Genomic DNA, 19,097 nt, shown 5'->3' with positions numbered 1-19,097 from the left:
TCATATTTTCTCTTGAAAACCATTACCACAACAATACTACTGCAGAATGAAAACTCACAACAGTTTAACTTATTAAGCAACTACATTGCAAAATGGTTATGACATGCAAGGGTATTTCTAACAGCTATAAACAACACGAAACATAAATGTTGAAAAACTACCCCCTAAAAAACAAACAAAACAAAAAAACCCCAGCAACCAAAAAACCAAACAGCAAGAGAGAGCAAGAAAGAGAGAGAGCAACAGACAGAGAGAGAAAGAGAGAGAGATTTCAGATTTCAGATGATTTATTCATTGAAGGCCATAGCTCCAAAATGAACAGGGGGCGATAACAGTTCAACATGCCTTTCTACAACTATCCAAACACAATAAGCATAACCAAGATACCACAACAATTAGGATACAAGAGAGAGAGAGAGGGAGAGAGAGAGAGAAGACACACTTTCTCAATAGCAGGGATGAAGTTCTTAGGAATGTTGGTGCCGGTGGTCTCGTCGCTGAAGACAACCCGTGTGTTCTGATCTGGAGGGAGGGCCTGACAACAAAGACAATAACAACAACATACCATAATGGTCAAGACATACCAATCTCTCCCCTCCCTTCCAAATCTATCTGCTAAGCTTGTAACCCTTGTACCCATCTAAGTGATCGTCCATAAAGCACGACGGGCGCAATAGCCGAGTGGTTAGAGCGTTGGACTTTCAATCTGAGGGTCCTGGGTTCGAATCATGGTGACGGCGCCTGGTGGGTAAAGGGGAGATTTTTCCGATCTCCCAGGTCAACATATGTGCAGACCTGCTAGTGCCTGAACCCCCTTCGTGTGTATATGCAAGTAGAAGATCAAATACGCACGTTAAAGACCCTGTAATCCATGTCAGCGTTCGGTGGGTTATGGAAACAAGAACATACCCAGCATGCACACCCCCGAAAGTGGAGTATGGCTGCCTACATGGCGGGTTAAAAAAACGGTCATACACGTAAAAGCCCACTCGCGCATACACGAGTGAACGTGGGAATTGCAGCCCACGAACACAGAAGAAGAAGAAGCAGAAGAAGTCCATAAAGCACAAATTCTGTCCCTTTGCTTCATCAAAAAAAGAGCAGCACGGATCAACCTCCTGTTCAGTTTTAAAAACCCCCTTGACCTCCTTCGGCTGTAGCATTCACATCAATAGTGACGTTACTGATGACGGAGCATTCACATCAATAGTGACGTCACTGATGACGGAGCATTCACATCAATAGTGACGTCACTGATGACGGAGCATTCACATCAATAGTGACGTCACTGATGACACCATCAGGAGAAGGGAAATATCTCTGGAAGGCTGAAAACTCACAGATCTGATGCACCAGAGTTGCGTATTATCTCCAGACTGTTTTCTCAGATTTGGGCTGACTGTCCTGGATATTGATTCATGACTTGAAAAACAACTTTCGACTGGGTTCCCCCCAGCACCCCCCCACCCCTCCCCACACCCAGCTGTCAAGGAGTTTTAAATTAATCAAGTGATCTTCAGCATGAAAGCTTGCAAAATTATAGTTAATCAATTAACCGCTGACCATTGTAGATCTATGTTGTAGACAAAAGACATACAATCACCACACACACACACACACTACACATACACATACACCACACACACACACATGCACGAACACACACACCACACACACATACCCCCCCCCCCCCCCAACCCCTCCTCACACACTCCCCCCAATACTCTCTACTTTCTGCCTCAGTCATTGCCAGCTTTTGTGTAAACCCAATACAAACACCACCCCCACCCCCATCACCCCAACCCCCTCCCCCCTTTTCTTTTTTTTTCAAAAACAAAGTAGTACTCAAAATGAAATCAGAACTCACCTCCATGTAACCTATGACCCGTCCAAATTGACCTTGACCTCCGGATTGCTTTTTGTGCAGATAGTCAAACCTGCACACAAACATGACACTGCAGCTGGGAACCTGTTGCCATGGCCACATTTTTCAGTGATTACAAACAAACACATTACCATGATTGAATGTTCATTGAAACAAACGTCCTGCAATTATGAGAATGCACTTCATTAACTACTGGAGAATAAGAATCGAATGCTCTTCTGAGTTGTCTACATGAAATTGAGTGATCGGTTTTTGATAACTCTTGTAAAATAACATGTTTGAGTTTTTATTATGAAGTTTTGGAGTTTACATTATATACCTCTGATTCAAAATGTTAATTTGATTTTCTTTTATTTGACCATATACATGTTTTATTTTTCTCCTGATTTTTAGACATCTGAAGATTACAGATTTTTATAAGAAACAGAAACAAGAGGCAAAGCCTTCAAGACTCAGTTGCGCTTCACGCTTTATCCAGTAAAGGAATCAAGAGGAGGAAAAAAGATTTAAGAAATCACTGAAAAGTGCTCTGTATTAAATAAATATAAAATATGCTTTTTTTTTGCTTTTTTTTTCTCAAGGCCTGACTAGCGCGTTGGGTTACGCTGCTGGTCAGGCATCTGCTTGGCAGATGTGGTGTAGCGTATATGGATTTGTCCAAATGCAGTGACGCCTCCTTGAGCTACTGAAACTGAGACATGGTCAGCATCATGGAGTGACCTCTAGGGCAGTCCAGAGTCATCCACTTCAAGAATGCCTTTTTGGGGGTGTTGCTCAAAATAAAACACCTCCCTTAATCTAACGCAGACAGGTATTATAGAAGGCGTTGACAGCTCCATATATATATATATAGTGGAGTGGTGGCCTAGAGCTAACGCGTCCGCCTAGGAAGCGAGAGAGAATCTGAGCGCGCTCGTTCGAATCACGACTCAGCCGCTGATATTTTCTCCCCCTCCACTAGACCTTGAGTGGTGGTCTGGACGCTGGTCATTCGGATGAGACGATAAACTGAGGTCCCATGTGCAGCATGCACTTAGCGCACGTAAAAGAACCCACGACAACAAAAGGGTTGTTCCTGGCAAAATTCTGTAGAAAAATCCACTTCGACAGGAAAAACAAATAAAACTGCACGCAGGAAAAAATACAAAAAAAATGGGTGGCGCTGTAGTATAGCGACGCGCTCTCCATGGGGAGAGCAGCCCGAATTTCACACAGAGAAATCTGTTGTGATAAAAAGAAATACAAATACAAATATATCTAACAGAAGAACACCTGTTCCCTTCTCTATCACTGTAAATTCTAGTTTCGACAACATATGCAAACGGTGCTTGCATGTTCCATTTGTTTAAGATAAGAAGCGTCGTTTATTGTAATGCATTGTACTGCATTAATTCAAACTATTGGAGGACCCACAAAAAAAAGAGAGATTTTTTCCTCCCCTTTCTTTCATGAATAGTTCGAGTAAATGATGACTGGAGAGACAGACAGAGAGAGAGAGAGAGAGAGAAACAGATAAAAAATTTTTTGAAAAAGACACAAAAAAACCCAATCACTAAAAAACAAACACATAATCACCATTAAAATCTTACACTCAAAGATATTGTCCATTATCATAAAAAGGAAACAGACAAGGAACTGTGAGTGAATGGAAATATAAATGAGAGAAGAAAAAAAAAAATTCAATGTAAGAGGAAATGAAGGGGTTCTTCTTCTCCTCCTTTGTTCGTGGGCTGCAACTCCCGCGTTCACTCGTATATACACGTGTCGGCTTTTACGTGTATGACCGTTTTTACCCCGCCATGTAGGCAGCCATACTCCGCTTTCGGGGGTGTGCATTCTGGGTATGTACTTGTTTCCATAACCCACCGAACGCTGACATGGATTACAGGATCTTTAACGTGCGTATTTGATCTTTTGCTTGCGTATACACACGAAGGGGGTTCAGGCACTAGCAGGTCTGCACATATGCTGACCTGGGAGATCGGAAAAATCTCCACTCTTTACCCACCAGGCGCTGTTACCGAGATTCGAACCCGGGACCCTCAGATTGAAAGTCCAACGCTTTAACCATTCGGCTATTGCGCCCGTCATGAAGGGGTTAAATTATCATGGGCACTGACCATCAATTAGTATCACCCCCTTTTACTTCTTTCCCCGCCTCTCCTCCAAACATGCTCAACATTCCAGTTTCTTTATTTTATCTTCTCCACCCCCAGCCAAAGACTTACTCGCATGTGTTCATGAGGCTCTCTCTGAAGGCCACTTTGGGTTTCCCAAGTTCACACTTCGCCTTGTACTCTCTCTCCAGTCGCTGTGGTCAGAAAAGCAGCCCATGAAAAAAATGTTGCATTGCTAACACGGTTAAAACTACCCCCACCCCACCACCACCACCACCACAACCACCCAAAATACCCAAGAATATATAAACAAAAAATTAAAACAAATAACACTAGAGTCAAAACAACAGTTCTCTGATGAAGGTGGAAAAAAAACAACTCAGAACAAGCCATACAAAAATCGTACCACACATATATGCATACAATGTATTTTCAAACACCAGATTTGTTGTGAATAGACAACAAATTAATAGTCACACACAAACACACACACATACACACATACACTAAAATCACACCATTTCCAAACTCTTCATCATTTTTCCTATATTCAGGATTTACCCCCTAGAACAACGCAACCTCAATCGAACCAAGCTCAAAACAACTTGACATTTAGGGTGACGGGCTGCATACACATGGCAGGAATAAAAAACAGTCATACACATAAAAGCCCACTCATGTATACAAGTGAATGTGGGAGTTGCAGCCTGCAAAGACGACGATGACGACGGGCGTAAATCAATAGGTAATTAAACTCAACTCTACCATTCCCATATTTCCGGACTTTCCTGAGCTGGGAAGGACAGGTCTCCAGAATGGAAGACCGAGGCCTACCTAGGATCTTTCTACACAAACTGTCATCTGGTCACTGCAACACAGGAGCATCCCGAACGCGGTACAAAGACACACAAAAGAAGGCCCTCACAACCTGCGACATCAACCCCCCTGCCGGTGGACGACCCAAGCCACTGACTACAGTGCCTGGCGCCACACCATCCACCAAGCCAACAGCACCTTTCAGGTAAGAAGACGTCATGCCAGTGAGGAGGAGCAGAAGAGGACAAGTCGGAAAAAACAGGGGACAAACTGAACCCACCACAGACCAGACATTCCCAAGCAGCCACTGCGGAAGAGCCTGCCAATCTGAAGTCCGACTTGTCAACCATAAGCGTGCTTGCACTTGAAAAGGACTGAACTGATATAACCTTCCAAGGACGGGACACATGGCAGGAATAAAAACAGTCATACACATAAAAGCCCGCTCATGTATACAAGTGAATGTGGGAGTCGCAGCCTGCACAGAAGACGATGACAATGGGCGTAAATCAATAGGTAATTAAACTCAACTCTACCATTCCCATATTTCCGGACTTTCCTGAGCTGGGAAGGACAGGTCTCCAGAATGGAAGACCGAGGCCTACCTAGGATCTTTCTACACAAATTGTCATATGGTCACTGCAACACAGGAGCATCCCGAACGCGGTACAAAGACACACAAAAAGAAGGCCCTCACAACCTGCGACATCAACCCCCGTGCCAGTGGACAACCCAAGTCACTGACTACAGTGCCTGGCGCCACACCATCCACCAAGCCAACAGCACCTTTCAGTAAGAAGACGTCATACCAGTCAGGAGGAGCAGAAGAGGACAAGTCGGAAAAAACAGGGGACAAACTGAACCCACCACAGACCAGACATTCCCAAGCAGCTCTTCTCCTTCTTCTTCTTCTGCGTTCATGGGCTGCAACTCCCACGTTCACTCGCATGTACACGAGTGGGCTTTTACGTGCATGACCGTTTTTACCCCGCCATGTAGGCAGCCATACTCCGTTTTCGGGGGGGTGCATGCTGGGTATGTTCTTGTTTCCATAACCCACCGAACGCTGACATGGATTACAGGATCTTTAACGCGCGTATTTGATCTTCTGCTTGCGTATACACACGAAGGGGGTTCAGGCACTAGCAGGTCTGCACATATGTTGATCTGGGAGATCGTAAAAATCTCCACCCTTTACCCACCAGGCGCCGTCACCGTGATTCGAACCCGGGACCCTCAGATTGACAGTCCAACGCTTTAACCACTCTGCTATTGCGCCCGTCATTCCCAAGCAGCCATTGTGGAAGAGCCTGCCAATCTGAAGTCCGACTTGTCAACCATAAGCGTGCTTGCACTTGAAAAGGACTGAACTGATATAACCTTTCCAGGACAGGACTTTATATAAGATCTTCTTGTTGTCCTGTTCATCTATATCTGTGTTGTATTGTGACATGTTCCAAATAAAATACTGTTTCAACCATTTAACCTTCACATATATAAGTGGAGTGATGGCCTAGAGGTAACGCGTCCGCCCAGGAAGCGAGAGAATTTGAGTGTGCTGGTTTGAATCATGGCTCAGCCACCAATATTTTCACTCCCTCCACTAGACCTTGAGTGCTGGTCTGGATGCTAGTCATTTGGATGCGACGATAAACCGAGGTCCAGTGTGCAGCACGCATTTAGCGCACGTAAAAGAGCCCATGGCAACAAAAGGGTTGTTACTGGCAAAATTCTGTAGAAAAGTCCACTTCAATAGTTTCAGTTTCAGTTTCAGTAGCTCAAGGAGGCGTCACTGCGTTCGGACAAAACCATATACGCTACACCACATCTGCCAAGCAGATGCCTGACCAGCAGCGTAACCCAACGCGCTTAGTCAGGCCTTGAAAAAAAACAAAACAAAAAAAACCAAAAAAAAACCAGGGGAATAAATAATAGATAAGCCTGCATAAATAAATAAATAGGAAAAACAAATAAAACTACACACAGGAAAAAATACAAAAAAAAAAGGGTGGCGCTGTAGTGTAGTGATGCGCTCTCCCTGGGGAGAGCAGCCCGAATTTCACACAGAGAAATCTGATGTGATAAAAAGAAATACAAATACAAATACAAATATCTTCGATCCCAAAGTCACTGCCAACAACAACCATTCCTGTATTTCCTACAGCAACAATTAAAAACAAAAACCAAACACACAAACAAACTCTGGCCACCTGTGCATAGATATCCAGATGCAGCTCCCCCATGCCGGACGCGATGGTCTGTTTGGAGTCGTTGTCCCAGTGAACGCGGAACGTGGGATCCTCTTTCGTGAAGCGCTGGATGCCTTTCGAGAAGTTCTCCAGGTCGCCGTTCTTGACGGGTTTGATGGACATGGAGATGACAGGCTCCGGAACGTACATGGACTCCTGAAACAGACACAGTGTGTGCTGTGGTGCTGGTGAGTGAGGGGTGGGTGACAGCGCTGGTGAGTGAGTGAGTGAGAGTATATGTGTGTGTGTGTGCATGTGTGTTTGTGCGTGTGTGTGTTTGTGTGTGTGTGTGCGTGTGTGCACGTGTTTGTGTGTGTGTGTGTGGGGGTGTGTTTGTGTGTGTGGGAGTGTGTGTTGGTTTGTGTGTGTGTGTGTGTGTGTTTGCTTGTGTGTGTGTGTGTGTGTGTGTGTGTGTTTTGTGTTTGTGTGCACATGCGCGCACACACATGTGTGTGTGCATGTGTGTAAGCACATGCACGCATGTGCATACATGTGCGTGTGCGCGTGTGTGTGCATGTTTGCATGTGCCTTAGTGTTTCCCTGTAAAGCCTACACCTTTATTAAAAACAACCCTTACAGATTTTTGTCAAATATCAGCTGTTCAATGAATCCATATTTTTCTGACTTCTTTCATTACACATATTGCACGAACAGAAGCAATACTCATCCCTTCAGGTTTTTACAACTCCTGCCACATGCATCCTCTGATCAGTCACAAACATTAGGCAGCCGACATGCTTCAACAACAACAGCCAACAAGACTTAAAAGTCGATCCCTACGAACCATGGACAGATGGAGGTTGCCCTTGGTAACGAAGGTGTCGCCACTAGCACAGTCGATGCCGAACAGAGCGCAGATGTCACCAGCAAACACCTCGTTCACGTCCTGATGACAAACAGTACAGTCATCTTTCTGAATGCCGTGTCATGATAAGATAAGATAAGAAAAGATAACTTTATTATCTCCAACTGGAGAAATTTGGTCAGGTGCATTATCACAACATAGGCAAGTAAACAACATGGGGACCATAACTGTAAAAGCCAACAAAAGCCCCTACAAATATTACGAAGATACAAATGTAAAAAATATCACATACATCGTTTCATACGTATATCCACACACTGCAGGTAATAACTAGTATTCTTAATGTAAAAACAGAAAGAATTAAGAAACATTATTTGAATATAATTATAAACATAGCCTACTATACTGCACATTGATTATAATAGACAGATAAGATAAGAATAAAGATGAATTGCGGAAAACCACAACCAGATAATCAGCACACACCCGCACCCCCCACCCTCACCCCACACACGCGGATAACTTGATTAAACAAGAGTAATAAACATATGTTCTCAAATAAAAGCATTTCACATATTCGCTCTTAAAAACATTGCAATTAATTATTACATCGTAATTATTAAACAGAAATATATTTAGAATATGGACGTTAGCATTAGACATATTCCATTACACTTCTTTGAAGTTGAAACACAAGAAAAGAGTCATAAAAGCACAATCATAAATATTACAGCAGCACAATTGACAAAAATCCAAGTGCCATGCTCTTGATGCAACAATCATTACAATCCAGAAAACTTTCACAAAAAAATCCTTAGTCAACAGCTAAGACAAGACCAACCACAATTATTTAAAAAGTACACACACACATAAAGAAAAACAACTATGATTTACATACAAGGGATTTATATCAAATAATGAACAGGGGTGAAAGGGGTAAAAAAATCAGCAATCATTTCCCTGTTCAACCCCTCCCCCCCCCCCCTCCCGCACTCCATCACACAGATTCTTCCATTACTATTACCACTGCTTTTGCTATACCTCCATTTCAAAAATCATCTTCAGTGTTGACGATCTTCAGCAGTCCATTGCTAATGCATGACTTTTTCAACTCTTTGTTAAATAGTCCAGTTGGTTCGCTGTTATAGTTGTTAGTTTTTCATTAGAAATATGTTATATTGTTATGTTTTTTTGTTTATTTTTTAAACAAAACTTAAATCAATAATTTTCACACACACACACACACACACACACTCGTATGCGTACACAGTAATTCCCCCCCCCCCCCCCCCTCCCACTCGATTTTTTTCCTTCCCTCGTCTAATATCACTTACAGTGAAAAGACGTTAAACTAAAGAACGAACGAACGAACCTCCATTTCATTGGCATTCATGCGGACGAGCCGAGACACTTTGGTTTTCTTCTGCGTGCGTGTGTTGATGATCGTATCTCCCTTCTGGATCCCGCCTTGGTACACGCGCACGTATGTCAGCTGCCCAAAACGACCTGCCTGTAAAATGAAGGAAAGATTAAATTTTTTTTTTTTTTAAAACAATTAGAAGAGAGGCAAGTCTGATCATGATTCTCCATTGCTGCCAAATTCATTTCATTTTGCCCATCGCTCCTGCTGGAGGAGCATAGGCCATCGACGACCCCTCGCCATCGCACTCTGTTCTGGGCTGTTCTGGCCATTCCAGTCCAGTTGGTCCCTTGCTGCTTCAGCTCTGCCTCGGTATCTCGCCTCCAGCTGTTGCGAGGCCAGCCTCTCTTCCTCTTTCCCTGCGGGTTTCCTGGTCAGGGCTTGGTGTGTGATGCTGGACGCTGGCTTCCTGAGGGTGTATCCGATCCAGCCCCACTTCCTCCGTAGTATCTGCTTGGCCACTGGTTCCAGTCCCGCTCGCTCCCACAGATCTTCGTTTCGGATCTTCTCCTGTGCCTCAGACAGGGTTGTTGCTGCCAAATTACAAAGTGTTTAGTCTAATCATGATCTCATCTGCTGTTGTTTAGTCTAATCATGATCTCATCTGCTGTTTCTTGCTGCCAAATTACAGTTTCAGTTTCAGTAGCTCAAGGAGGCGTCACTGTGTTCGGACAAATCCATATACGCTACACCACATCTGCCAAGCAGATGCCTGACCAGCAGCGTAACCCAACGCGCTTAGTCAGGCCTTGAGAAAAAAAAAAGAAAAAAAAAGGGTGAATAAATAATAGGTAAATACATAAAAAAAACAAAAAAACTACTACCACTACTAATAATATGTATAAGGCGCAAAAACTTGATGAAGTCAACTATAAGCGTACATAAATAAATAAATAAATAATAATTATAATATAAAAAAAAGTAGTAATAATAATAATAATAATAAAATAAAATAATAAAAAAGGCAACAATGATGATAAATAAGCAAATAAATGTAAAACATGGAGACACACATTCACACATACACCCACATATGCGTAACAGATATGCACCAAACATGCAGTTTCACAGATATGAAAGCACAGTCAAATACACATAATTACAAAGTCTACAGTCTTATCATGATCTCAAATGCTGTTTATCGCTGCCAAATAACAAAGTGTATAGTCTAATAACGAACGACTGCTGTTTCTTGCTACCAAACTGCAAAGTGTGTAGTCTGATCATGATATAAACTGCTGGTTTTTTTGTTGCTGAATTACAAAGTCTTCAGTCTTATCATGATCTCAGCTGCTGTTTCTTGTTGCCAAATTACAAAGTGTATATATAGTCCGATCATGATCTCAACTGCTGCTGTTGTTCTTTCTGCAGAACTACTAAGTGTATAGTCTGATCATGATTTCAGCTGCACTTGTTCTTCTTGCTGCCGAAAAATAAAGCGTACAGACAGATCATTTATCTTAGCTGTAGTTGTTCTTTGCTGCTGAATTACAAACTGTATAGTCTGATCACCATCTCAACTGCGGTTGTTGTTGTTGTTCATGCAACCCTAATTACAAAGTGTATGGATGGGTGCAGTGACCGAATGGCTAGAGCGACGGATTCTTCCCCAAGTTCACTGAGTTCAAAGGAAATTTTCTTCCTAAAATTACGTTTAAATAACATACTTACTGTGACCCACTAGTGCAGACTCAGGCATGGGTCGGACATTCCTGTCCTGTGCAAACTACTAACTGCCTATGCGGAGAAAACTAAAGTAGCTACAGCCGATAACCTCCCGGAAGTAGATAACCTCCCCTTTGCCACCCTGACTAGCGCCCTCTTTTTCCGGCAGCCATCTTGACTCCTGTTCCTGTGCTCTTCACACAGCTAAGTTTTTCGTATTTTCTGTCTGTCTGTCGATTCTCTGACGTTCTTGATTTTTTGTCAAATTATGTCTTCAACCAGGTCACATAATTATATGGCTTGATTGGGTGATCGGGCTAAAATTAAGGCGCAATTTGCAATCGATTCGTGGATGCTCTGGGCCCTCTACTTCTGGCTCTCTCAACAACGCCAACCCGCCATCTTCCCCACTTCCTCCACTCCCTCCAGTCGACTCCAGACCTCCACCACCTCCTCCGGTGACTTCTAGGGGTTTGTTGCCCCACACTCAGGTCAGTGGTGCCATTGATGCCATTTCTTTCGATCCCATTTTCGGCACACATGTTGGGTTAAGGGTGGAGATTTTCCCCCCCCCCCCAATCTCCCAGGTCAACATTTGTGCAGATCTGCTATTGTCTGAACCCGCTCTCTGCTTGTATGCAACTTGCAAGCAGAAGGTCAAACACACACATTAAAGATCCCATAATCCATGTCAGTGTTTGGTTATGGAACTAAGAACACACCCAGCATGCAATCCCTTGAAAATGAAGTATGGCTGCCTACATGGCGTGATAAGTATTCTCAAACACATGAAAGCCCATCCATACATGTAATGAATGAACGAACAAAGGAGTTGCAGCAGAAGAACAACAAAGCGTATCCTGAACTGTAGTGCAGTAAAAAATGACAAAGTGGTCTGTTTTCGAGGCTGGCATTTTTTTCCCATTCTCTTTTTCTCAAGTTGCTTCGGGTCACGTTCTTGTTTACAGTAAAACCGAACTGACCTGACTCTAGAAATATAACTAACAACAGCGCTCTGCGTCTGCAGAAGCTCTCTGTGATAACTTTTGGTGTATATGTAAATACAACCACAAATACCACCATCTCCACAGTCATACATATATATATATATATATATATATATATATACTGGTACATATGCAAGCATATATACTTGCAAGCATACCTCAGATATGAAACACACACATGTATACACGCGCACACACGCACACACACACAAGACTCACACATACAATACACACACAAACACACACACAACACAAATCACACACAACACACACAAACACACACACACACAGAGAACACACACCATTCCCACAAGACCAGAATAAAAAGACAAAAACCAAAATCCACACACACTTAACTCCCATACCTCCAGCTTGAAAGCCAAGCCAACAAAAGGATTGTCGTGGTTCCTGGCACCATCCAGCAAGAACTTTTCTCCTTGCTCCCCTCTGAAACAACAACCACAACCATAGAAATACTTTAAAAAGGAAATTTTCTTCCTAAAATGACGTTTATGTAGCATTCTTACCATGACCCCACTAGTGCCGACTCCGGCAGGGGTCTGATTCCTGTCCTCTGCAAACTACTACCCGCCTATGCGGAGAAAACAAAAGTATCTACAGCCGATAACCTCCCTAAGTAGGTTACCTCCCCTCCGCATCCCTGACTAGCGCCCTCTTTTTCCCGGCAGCCATCTTGACTCCTGCTCCTGTGCTCTAATTTTTTTTTTTTTTTTTTAACCCTTTCACCACCAGTTAGTTTAGAAGTGCAACGCCAGAAGGCAGAGGAAAAAAAAAAGAAAAATCAAACTTAAAATCAAATCAAATGATGATGGTTAGAGCCTCACCAACCACTGAGGCCAAGACAATGGCGCTGCACTGTGGTGAGATTCTCCTCCTCGGGGAGAGCAGGCTGAGTGAATTTCACACAAGGAAATCCCTGAGAGTAACACAATACAAGACAAAAAGTGAAGGGGCAGTAGCCTGCCGGTAAAACCCACTCAGAGTAGCTATCCCTGATAGGTTTTTTATTATTCTCACTGTTTGGGGCCTTTTTCTTTCTATCCAACCCCCCCCCCCCCCCTTTTTTTTTTTTACTTTAATCAACAGAATACATGAGTACAATAAGGACATTATACATTAAATTACACATATATTTCGAAACGTAAAGTGGTAATACATCAAAATAAAGAGGCTGGTCTTCCACACTTCGCTTTACAAAACAATGCACCAAAAAAAAACCCCAGTAAAGTGCATTTGATAAGAGCACACGTTTCTGCGAAAACAAACGAACGAACAAACAAACAAACTATTCTTCAACTCTTTACTGGCACACTTTACATGTCAGTCACTATCATTTGTCAGAGCGGAGGGAGTGTAGGGAAAGAGACTCAGTTCTTCTGTATTATTCAAAGCATAAAAAAGACAACTTATACATACAATATTTCGCATATTTGATGCAAGAGAGAAAAGTTTGGACACAGAACTTTGTAATAATAAACCAGCCAAACCCTTTTTTTTTCACAACTCGACACAACCCCTGTTATAGCGGCAGAGTAATCAGCTTCATCAATGTGGCCGTCAAAACGGACGAAGATAAAGATGAAGATGAAGACGCAGACAATGCCTTTCGTCACCTAAGATGACTCTGTTCACATTACTCTCTCTGATCATTTCTGCCCGGACTCACCCTTTGCTGTTGTCAATGCACAAGTTCTGCACTTCCAGAGGATCGGGCAGATAATCCACAACGGCATCCAGCAAGGGTTGCACCCCTTTGTTTTTCAGGGCCGTTCCCATCAAGACAGGTGTGAAGGATCGCGCGATGCAAGTTCTGCGGACGGCTGCCTGTAAACAGCAGCACTTGCAGTCATTCATCATGTACCCAATTTGTTTGGAAAAATATATACTTCTTTTCATTATCAAGGTAACAAAGGTAAAGCAACATACAATACAGAACAAAGATCCAGGAGTTCTATTTCCACTTTCCAATGAATGAATCAGATTTGTGAAAAGCAAATGTTTGTCTGAATAAAAAATGTTTGAAGGAAACAGAAATGGTTTACCTAAGCGATGCCTGTTTTGTACCACAAACGTCCCGTATGTAGTCCAGGATGTTTACCCCCCCCCCCTTCCATTAGACCTTGAGTGGTGGTCAAGGTGCTAAGTCATTTGGATGAGACAATAAACTGAGGTCTTGTGTGCAGCATGGACTTAGCACATGGAAAAGAACCCACAGCAACAAAAGGGTTGAGCCTGGCAAAATTCTGAAGAAAAAATCCCCTTTGATGTTAAAACGAATACATTTGTAGACGGAAAAAACACAGAGGTGGGTATGGCAGGGAGCCAGGGGGAGGGGGGGGGGTTGCGGGGGGCGGGGTTTGGCGCTGTACTTTAGCGACAACGCACCCCCCCCCCTGAGGGACAGCAGCCCATATTTCACGCAGAGAAATCTGGTGTATAACAAAATACAATACAGAACAATAGCTGGGAGACCAGATACTGATCACCCTCACCTCGTAGGGCACAACAATTATTCTGTTCTTATTCTTATTCTTCGTTCGTGAGCTGCAACTCCTACGTTCACTGGTATGAATACTTGTGGGCTTTGATGTGTGCATGACCGTTTTTACCCCGCCATGTAGGCAGCTATACAACTCCGTTTTCGGAGTCAACAATTATTCAAAGTCAAACCCAGGACCCTCGCATTGTAACTCCAGTCGTACACACTAACCACTCAGCTATGGCACACATCCTAAGAGCTACTGCACATACAGTTTCTTAGCTCTTTATAAATTTGTACAAGCCAAATTCCTGGACAGACCTTTTTCTTTAAGAGAACTTATTTTCAATAGTTTTTAAAACACTGATTACTTAGGATCATGAGGTGTCTTTAAAGCAAAGCAACAGAAAAATTCAATGCATGGTAAAATGGAAAATGTTTTGGATATCCAATACAACAAAATTCAGCTTTGTGAAAAAAGGAAAGTCTTTTGTATATCCAAACCGAAAAAATTCAATTCTATGTAAAAAGGAAAATCCTTTGGGTATCCAAAGCGACAAAATTAAGAGCTCTGTAAAAAGGAAAATCTTTTAGATGTCCATAGCAACAAAATTCAGCACTATGTAAAATCGGGAATTGTTTAATCAAAGGAAAATCTTTTGGGTAGCCAAAGCAGTAAAAAAAAAAAAAATAATAAAAAATAAAAAAATCAAAAAAAAATCAGAGCTTTGTAAAAAAAACAACAAAAAAACCCCAAAAAACCCAACTCTTTTGGGTATCCAAAATAAATAAAAATCAGAGCCCCATAGAAAGGTAAATCTTCTGGATATCCAAGGCAACAAAATTCAGTACTTTATAAAAAGGGATTTCGTCTGGATAAAGGGAAAATCTTCTGGATATCCAAAGCAGCAAAATTCTGTGATCTGTTTAAAAAAAAAAAGAAAAAAAAAAGGAAATCATTTGAATATCCAAACTGACCTTTATTTCATCCACAGTGGGTTGCCTCTCCTCTAAAAAGATGTCCCCCATGTGTTCATCAACATTGGCAATGGCCTCTGCAACATATCATTTCGTTTGTTTGTCAGTTTATAATCTGCGCATCCAAAGGTCCATTTTCACTCGCTATGATACTGATAAAATGACAAAAGCATGCTGGAAGTATGTGTGAGAATGAATACGTGTGAGAGAAAGAAAACTGATGTGAATCTGTGTGTGCTTCTTCTTGTGTGTGTTTGTACATATGTGTGTGTGTATGTGTGTGTGTGTGTATGTGCGTGCGTGCGTCTGTGTGTCTGTGTGTGTGCATGCTCACATACATGAGCACATGTTTCCAGAGGGCAGCCTAATCTTTAAAAGACACCTAAACTTACAAGTCATTCAAAAGATATACAAACTTACCAATTACTAAAAAACAAAACAAAACAAACAAAAAAACACACAAAAAAACACCCAAACTTAAACTTACCAATCAATAAAAAGATAATCAAACTTACCGATCAGTAAAAAGACACCTAAACTTACAAGTCATTCAAAAGATATACAAACTTACCAATCAGTAAAAAACAAAACAAAACAACAACAAAAACCCACCCAAACTTACCAATCAGTAAAAAGACAATCAAACTTACCGATCAGTAAAAAGACACCTAAACTTACCAATCAGTAAAAAACAAACAAACAAACAAACAAAACCCCCAAACTCACCAACCAATATCTCTCTCCTTTCCTTGGCTTCCGTACGCATGTCTGCTGGTATCTCATCTTCCACAACATTCAGTCTGGAAACATAATGGATACGTCAGGTCACACACACACACTTCTGAGATTTCATTCACACACACACACTTCTTCAATGACGTCAAGTGTGCTGAACTCACAACACACTTCTCATTTAGTCAACTTGAACCTTTACTACCCACCCCCCCTCCCCTGCAGCCCCCCCCCCCCTCCTACCCGTCTCCCACATATGCAGCAACACACCCCTCTACCTCTCACCCCCATTCTAAACACACACATACATCATGGTGTGCACACACACACGCATGCACACACACACACAAACGCAAACGCGCACACACACACACACACAAGTACAAACACACCACACACACACACACACAAACACAACTAACACACACACACTCACACATACACATGCACACAAACACACACACGCAAACACACACACACACACAAACAAGCACAAACACAACAAACACACACAAACACAACACACACACACACACACTCACTCACACACACACACGCACATACAAACACACACACATACCCCAGTGGTTCCTTGAAGTAGAGCGCCTTTTCCGTGATGAGGTCCACAATGCCTGCCGTCTCACTCTCCAGTCCTATAGGCAGGTGCAGAAAGGCTGCATTGTGGCCCAGTTTGGTTCTGTCGTCACCACCACACACCATGTTACACAAGGTTGTAATCGTTTTCTTCTTACACGTGCTAAATTAGTGAATAAACATTTCAGAAAAATACAGATACATACACGCCTATCCGTGTGCATGTACACATTCTTGCCCTCACGTTTTCACAAGCACACAAAAACCCATATCCATGAATGTGTGTAAATCGGTATGTTTTCATTTTGCAAACACACACACACACACATATATATGTACACATATATCCCAAATACCCTAAAACTCATAAATATCATAAAAAGACACTCAAACATAATCATTAAGAAGACACCTAAACCTACCAATCATTAAGAAAAAAAACAAAAAACAAAAAAATCCCACATATCACACTCAACGCAGTGACATTCCACACAACCCACTTCTCATCCCACACCCCATATCATAAAAAAAAACAAAAAAAAACAGAGAGAAGAACACACCCCAGCCCCACCCCCAACCCCCTCCCACACACACCTCCCTGTCCTCCCCACCCCACCCCACCCCCACACCTGAGCTGTTTGAGGACCCTGTAAGGGTTGGTGGCACCCAGCCTATCCAGTTTATTGATGAAAAAAGAGAAAGAAGAAAACACCCCTGCCCTGGCCACCTCTCCCATCCCTATACCCTCCCCCCCCCCACACCCCCCCTCCCGCCCCCCACCCAACCCCTCCCAGTACCTGAGCTGTTCGGCAACCCTGTAAGGGTTGGCTCTCAGCCTGTCAAGTTTGATGATGAAGAAAGAGAGAGAACAACACCCCCCCTGGATCCCCCCACCACCACCAGCACCACTCCCCTCCCATCCCACCCACCCACCCCACACCCCTTGTCCCCCCCCCCCCCCCAGCCCTCCTTCCCCCCCCCACCCAGCCCTGTTCAGAGGTCCCTGTTAAGGGTTGGCGACAAGCCTGTCCAGTTTGGTGATGGAAGAGAGAGAGAGAAGAGCACCCCCACCCCCCCACCTTACCCCCCCCACCCCCCCAAAAGCCTCCTCTCCCATCTCCACCACCCCCCTCCCCTCCCCCAAAACCCCCTCCCCACCTCCTCCCAGTACCTGAGCTGGTCGAGGACCCTGTACGGGTTGGCTCCCATCCTGTCCAGCTTGTTGACAAAGGCCAGACAGGGCACGCTGTAGCGCTTCATCTGTCGGTTGACGGTGAAGGTCTGGCTCTGCACGCCCCCCACCGCACACAGCACCAGCACCGCCCCGTCCAGGACTCGCAGGGCTCGCTCCACCTCCACCGTGAAGTCCACGTGGCCTGGCAACCACCAATCAGAACCGTCCTTAGAATTTACATCAGTCACCAATCAAAAACGTCCTTAGTTCAACAACCACCAATCAGAACTGTCCTTAGTTCACCTACCACCAATCAAAGCTGTCCTTTGATCACCGATCAAAACCGTCCTTTAGACGACCAATCCAAACCGTCCTTAGATCACCAATGAAAACTGTCCATAGATCACTAATCAAAACTGTCCTTAGACCACCAATTAAAACCATTCTTCGATAACCAATCAAAACTGTCCCTAGACCACCAATCAGAACCATCCTCCATCACCCCTTCTACGTTTGTGGCTGCAACTCCCATATACTCTCATAAGTACAAGCCTTCTTTTAAGTGTATGACCAGTTTTTACCCTGCCATGGAGGGCATTTTTTTTGGGGGGGGGTAGGGTGCATGCTGGGTATGTGCCTGTTTCCATAGCCCACCGAACACTGACACAGATTACAGCACTTCCCCCCCCACCCCACCACACCCCCAAACCCCCCAGCAAAAGCAGATGTGATGTAGCATATATATAGATCCAGTCCACCACACGCTCTGACACCTCCTTAAGTCTGAAAATGAAACTGCATGATTAATAAATACACTGTAATTTAAGCGTAAATTATACATGCTTAGACTCAGAGCATAGACAAGGCTGGTTAAAAAAAAACACCAAAAAAATGGACACACACACATGCACACAACAAATCCTATAGTGAAAGACAGCAGCCGACAAGAGCGCACCCGGTGTGTCGATGATGTTGATGTTGTGGTCTTTCCACATGATGTAGGTGGCTGCTGACTGGATGGTGATGCCTCGCTGCCGCTCCAGCTCCATGAAGTCCATCTTGGCTCCCACTTCGTCCTTTCCTCGCACCTGTCACACACGTTCAAAGGGCCTGGTTTACAGTCGTCACGCAAGTTCAAAGGACCTGGTTTACAGT

General features: G+C 43.4%; 1 protein-coding gene across 1 annotated transcript in view; it reads right to left on the bottom strand.

Annotated features, from left to right (window-relative positions):
- LOC143275512 (elongation factor G, mitochondrial-like) overlaps nucleotides 1-19,097 on the bottom strand; it is a 34,904-nt gene that overhangs the window by 10,775 nt on the left and 5,032 nt on the right. The window contains exons 4-16 of the mRNA XM_076579678.1: nucleotides 18,898-19,030; nucleotides 17,940-18,144; nucleotides 16,755-16,871; nucleotides 16,169-16,242; nucleotides 15,443-15,519; nucleotides 13,652-13,809; nucleotides 12,330-12,411; nucleotides 9,245-9,382; nucleotides 7,852-7,953; nucleotides 7,029-7,223; nucleotides 4,114-4,196; nucleotides 1,868-1,937; nucleotides 443-535 (exon numbers count right to left, since the gene is read on the bottom strand). Of these exons, the coding sequence (XP_076435793.1) occupies nucleotides 443-535; nucleotides 1,868-1,937; nucleotides 4,114-4,196; nucleotides 7,029-7,223; nucleotides 7,852-7,953; nucleotides 9,245-9,382; nucleotides 12,330-12,411; nucleotides 13,652-13,809; nucleotides 15,443-15,519; nucleotides 16,169-16,242; nucleotides 16,755-16,871; nucleotides 17,940-18,144; nucleotides 18,898-19,030 (1,527 nt within the window). The remainder of the gene's footprint in view (nucleotides 1-442; nucleotides 536-1,867; nucleotides 1,938-4,113; nucleotides 4,197-7,028; nucleotides 7,224-7,851; nucleotides 7,954-9,244; nucleotides 9,383-12,329; nucleotides 12,412-13,651; nucleotides 13,810-15,442; nucleotides 15,520-16,168; nucleotides 16,243-16,754; nucleotides 16,872-17,939; nucleotides 18,145-18,897; nucleotides 19,031-19,097) is intronic.

Source organism: Babylonia areolata, chromosome 30 (genome assembly GCF_041734735.1).
Source record: "Babylonia areolata isolate BAREFJ2019XMU chromosome 30, ASM4173473v1, whole genome shotgun sequence".
NCBI classification, from domain to species: Eukaryota; Metazoa; Mollusca; class Gastropoda; order Neogastropoda; family Buccinidae; genus Babylonia; species Babylonia areolata.
This window is presented reverse-complemented; position numbering and strand designations above follow the sequence as displayed.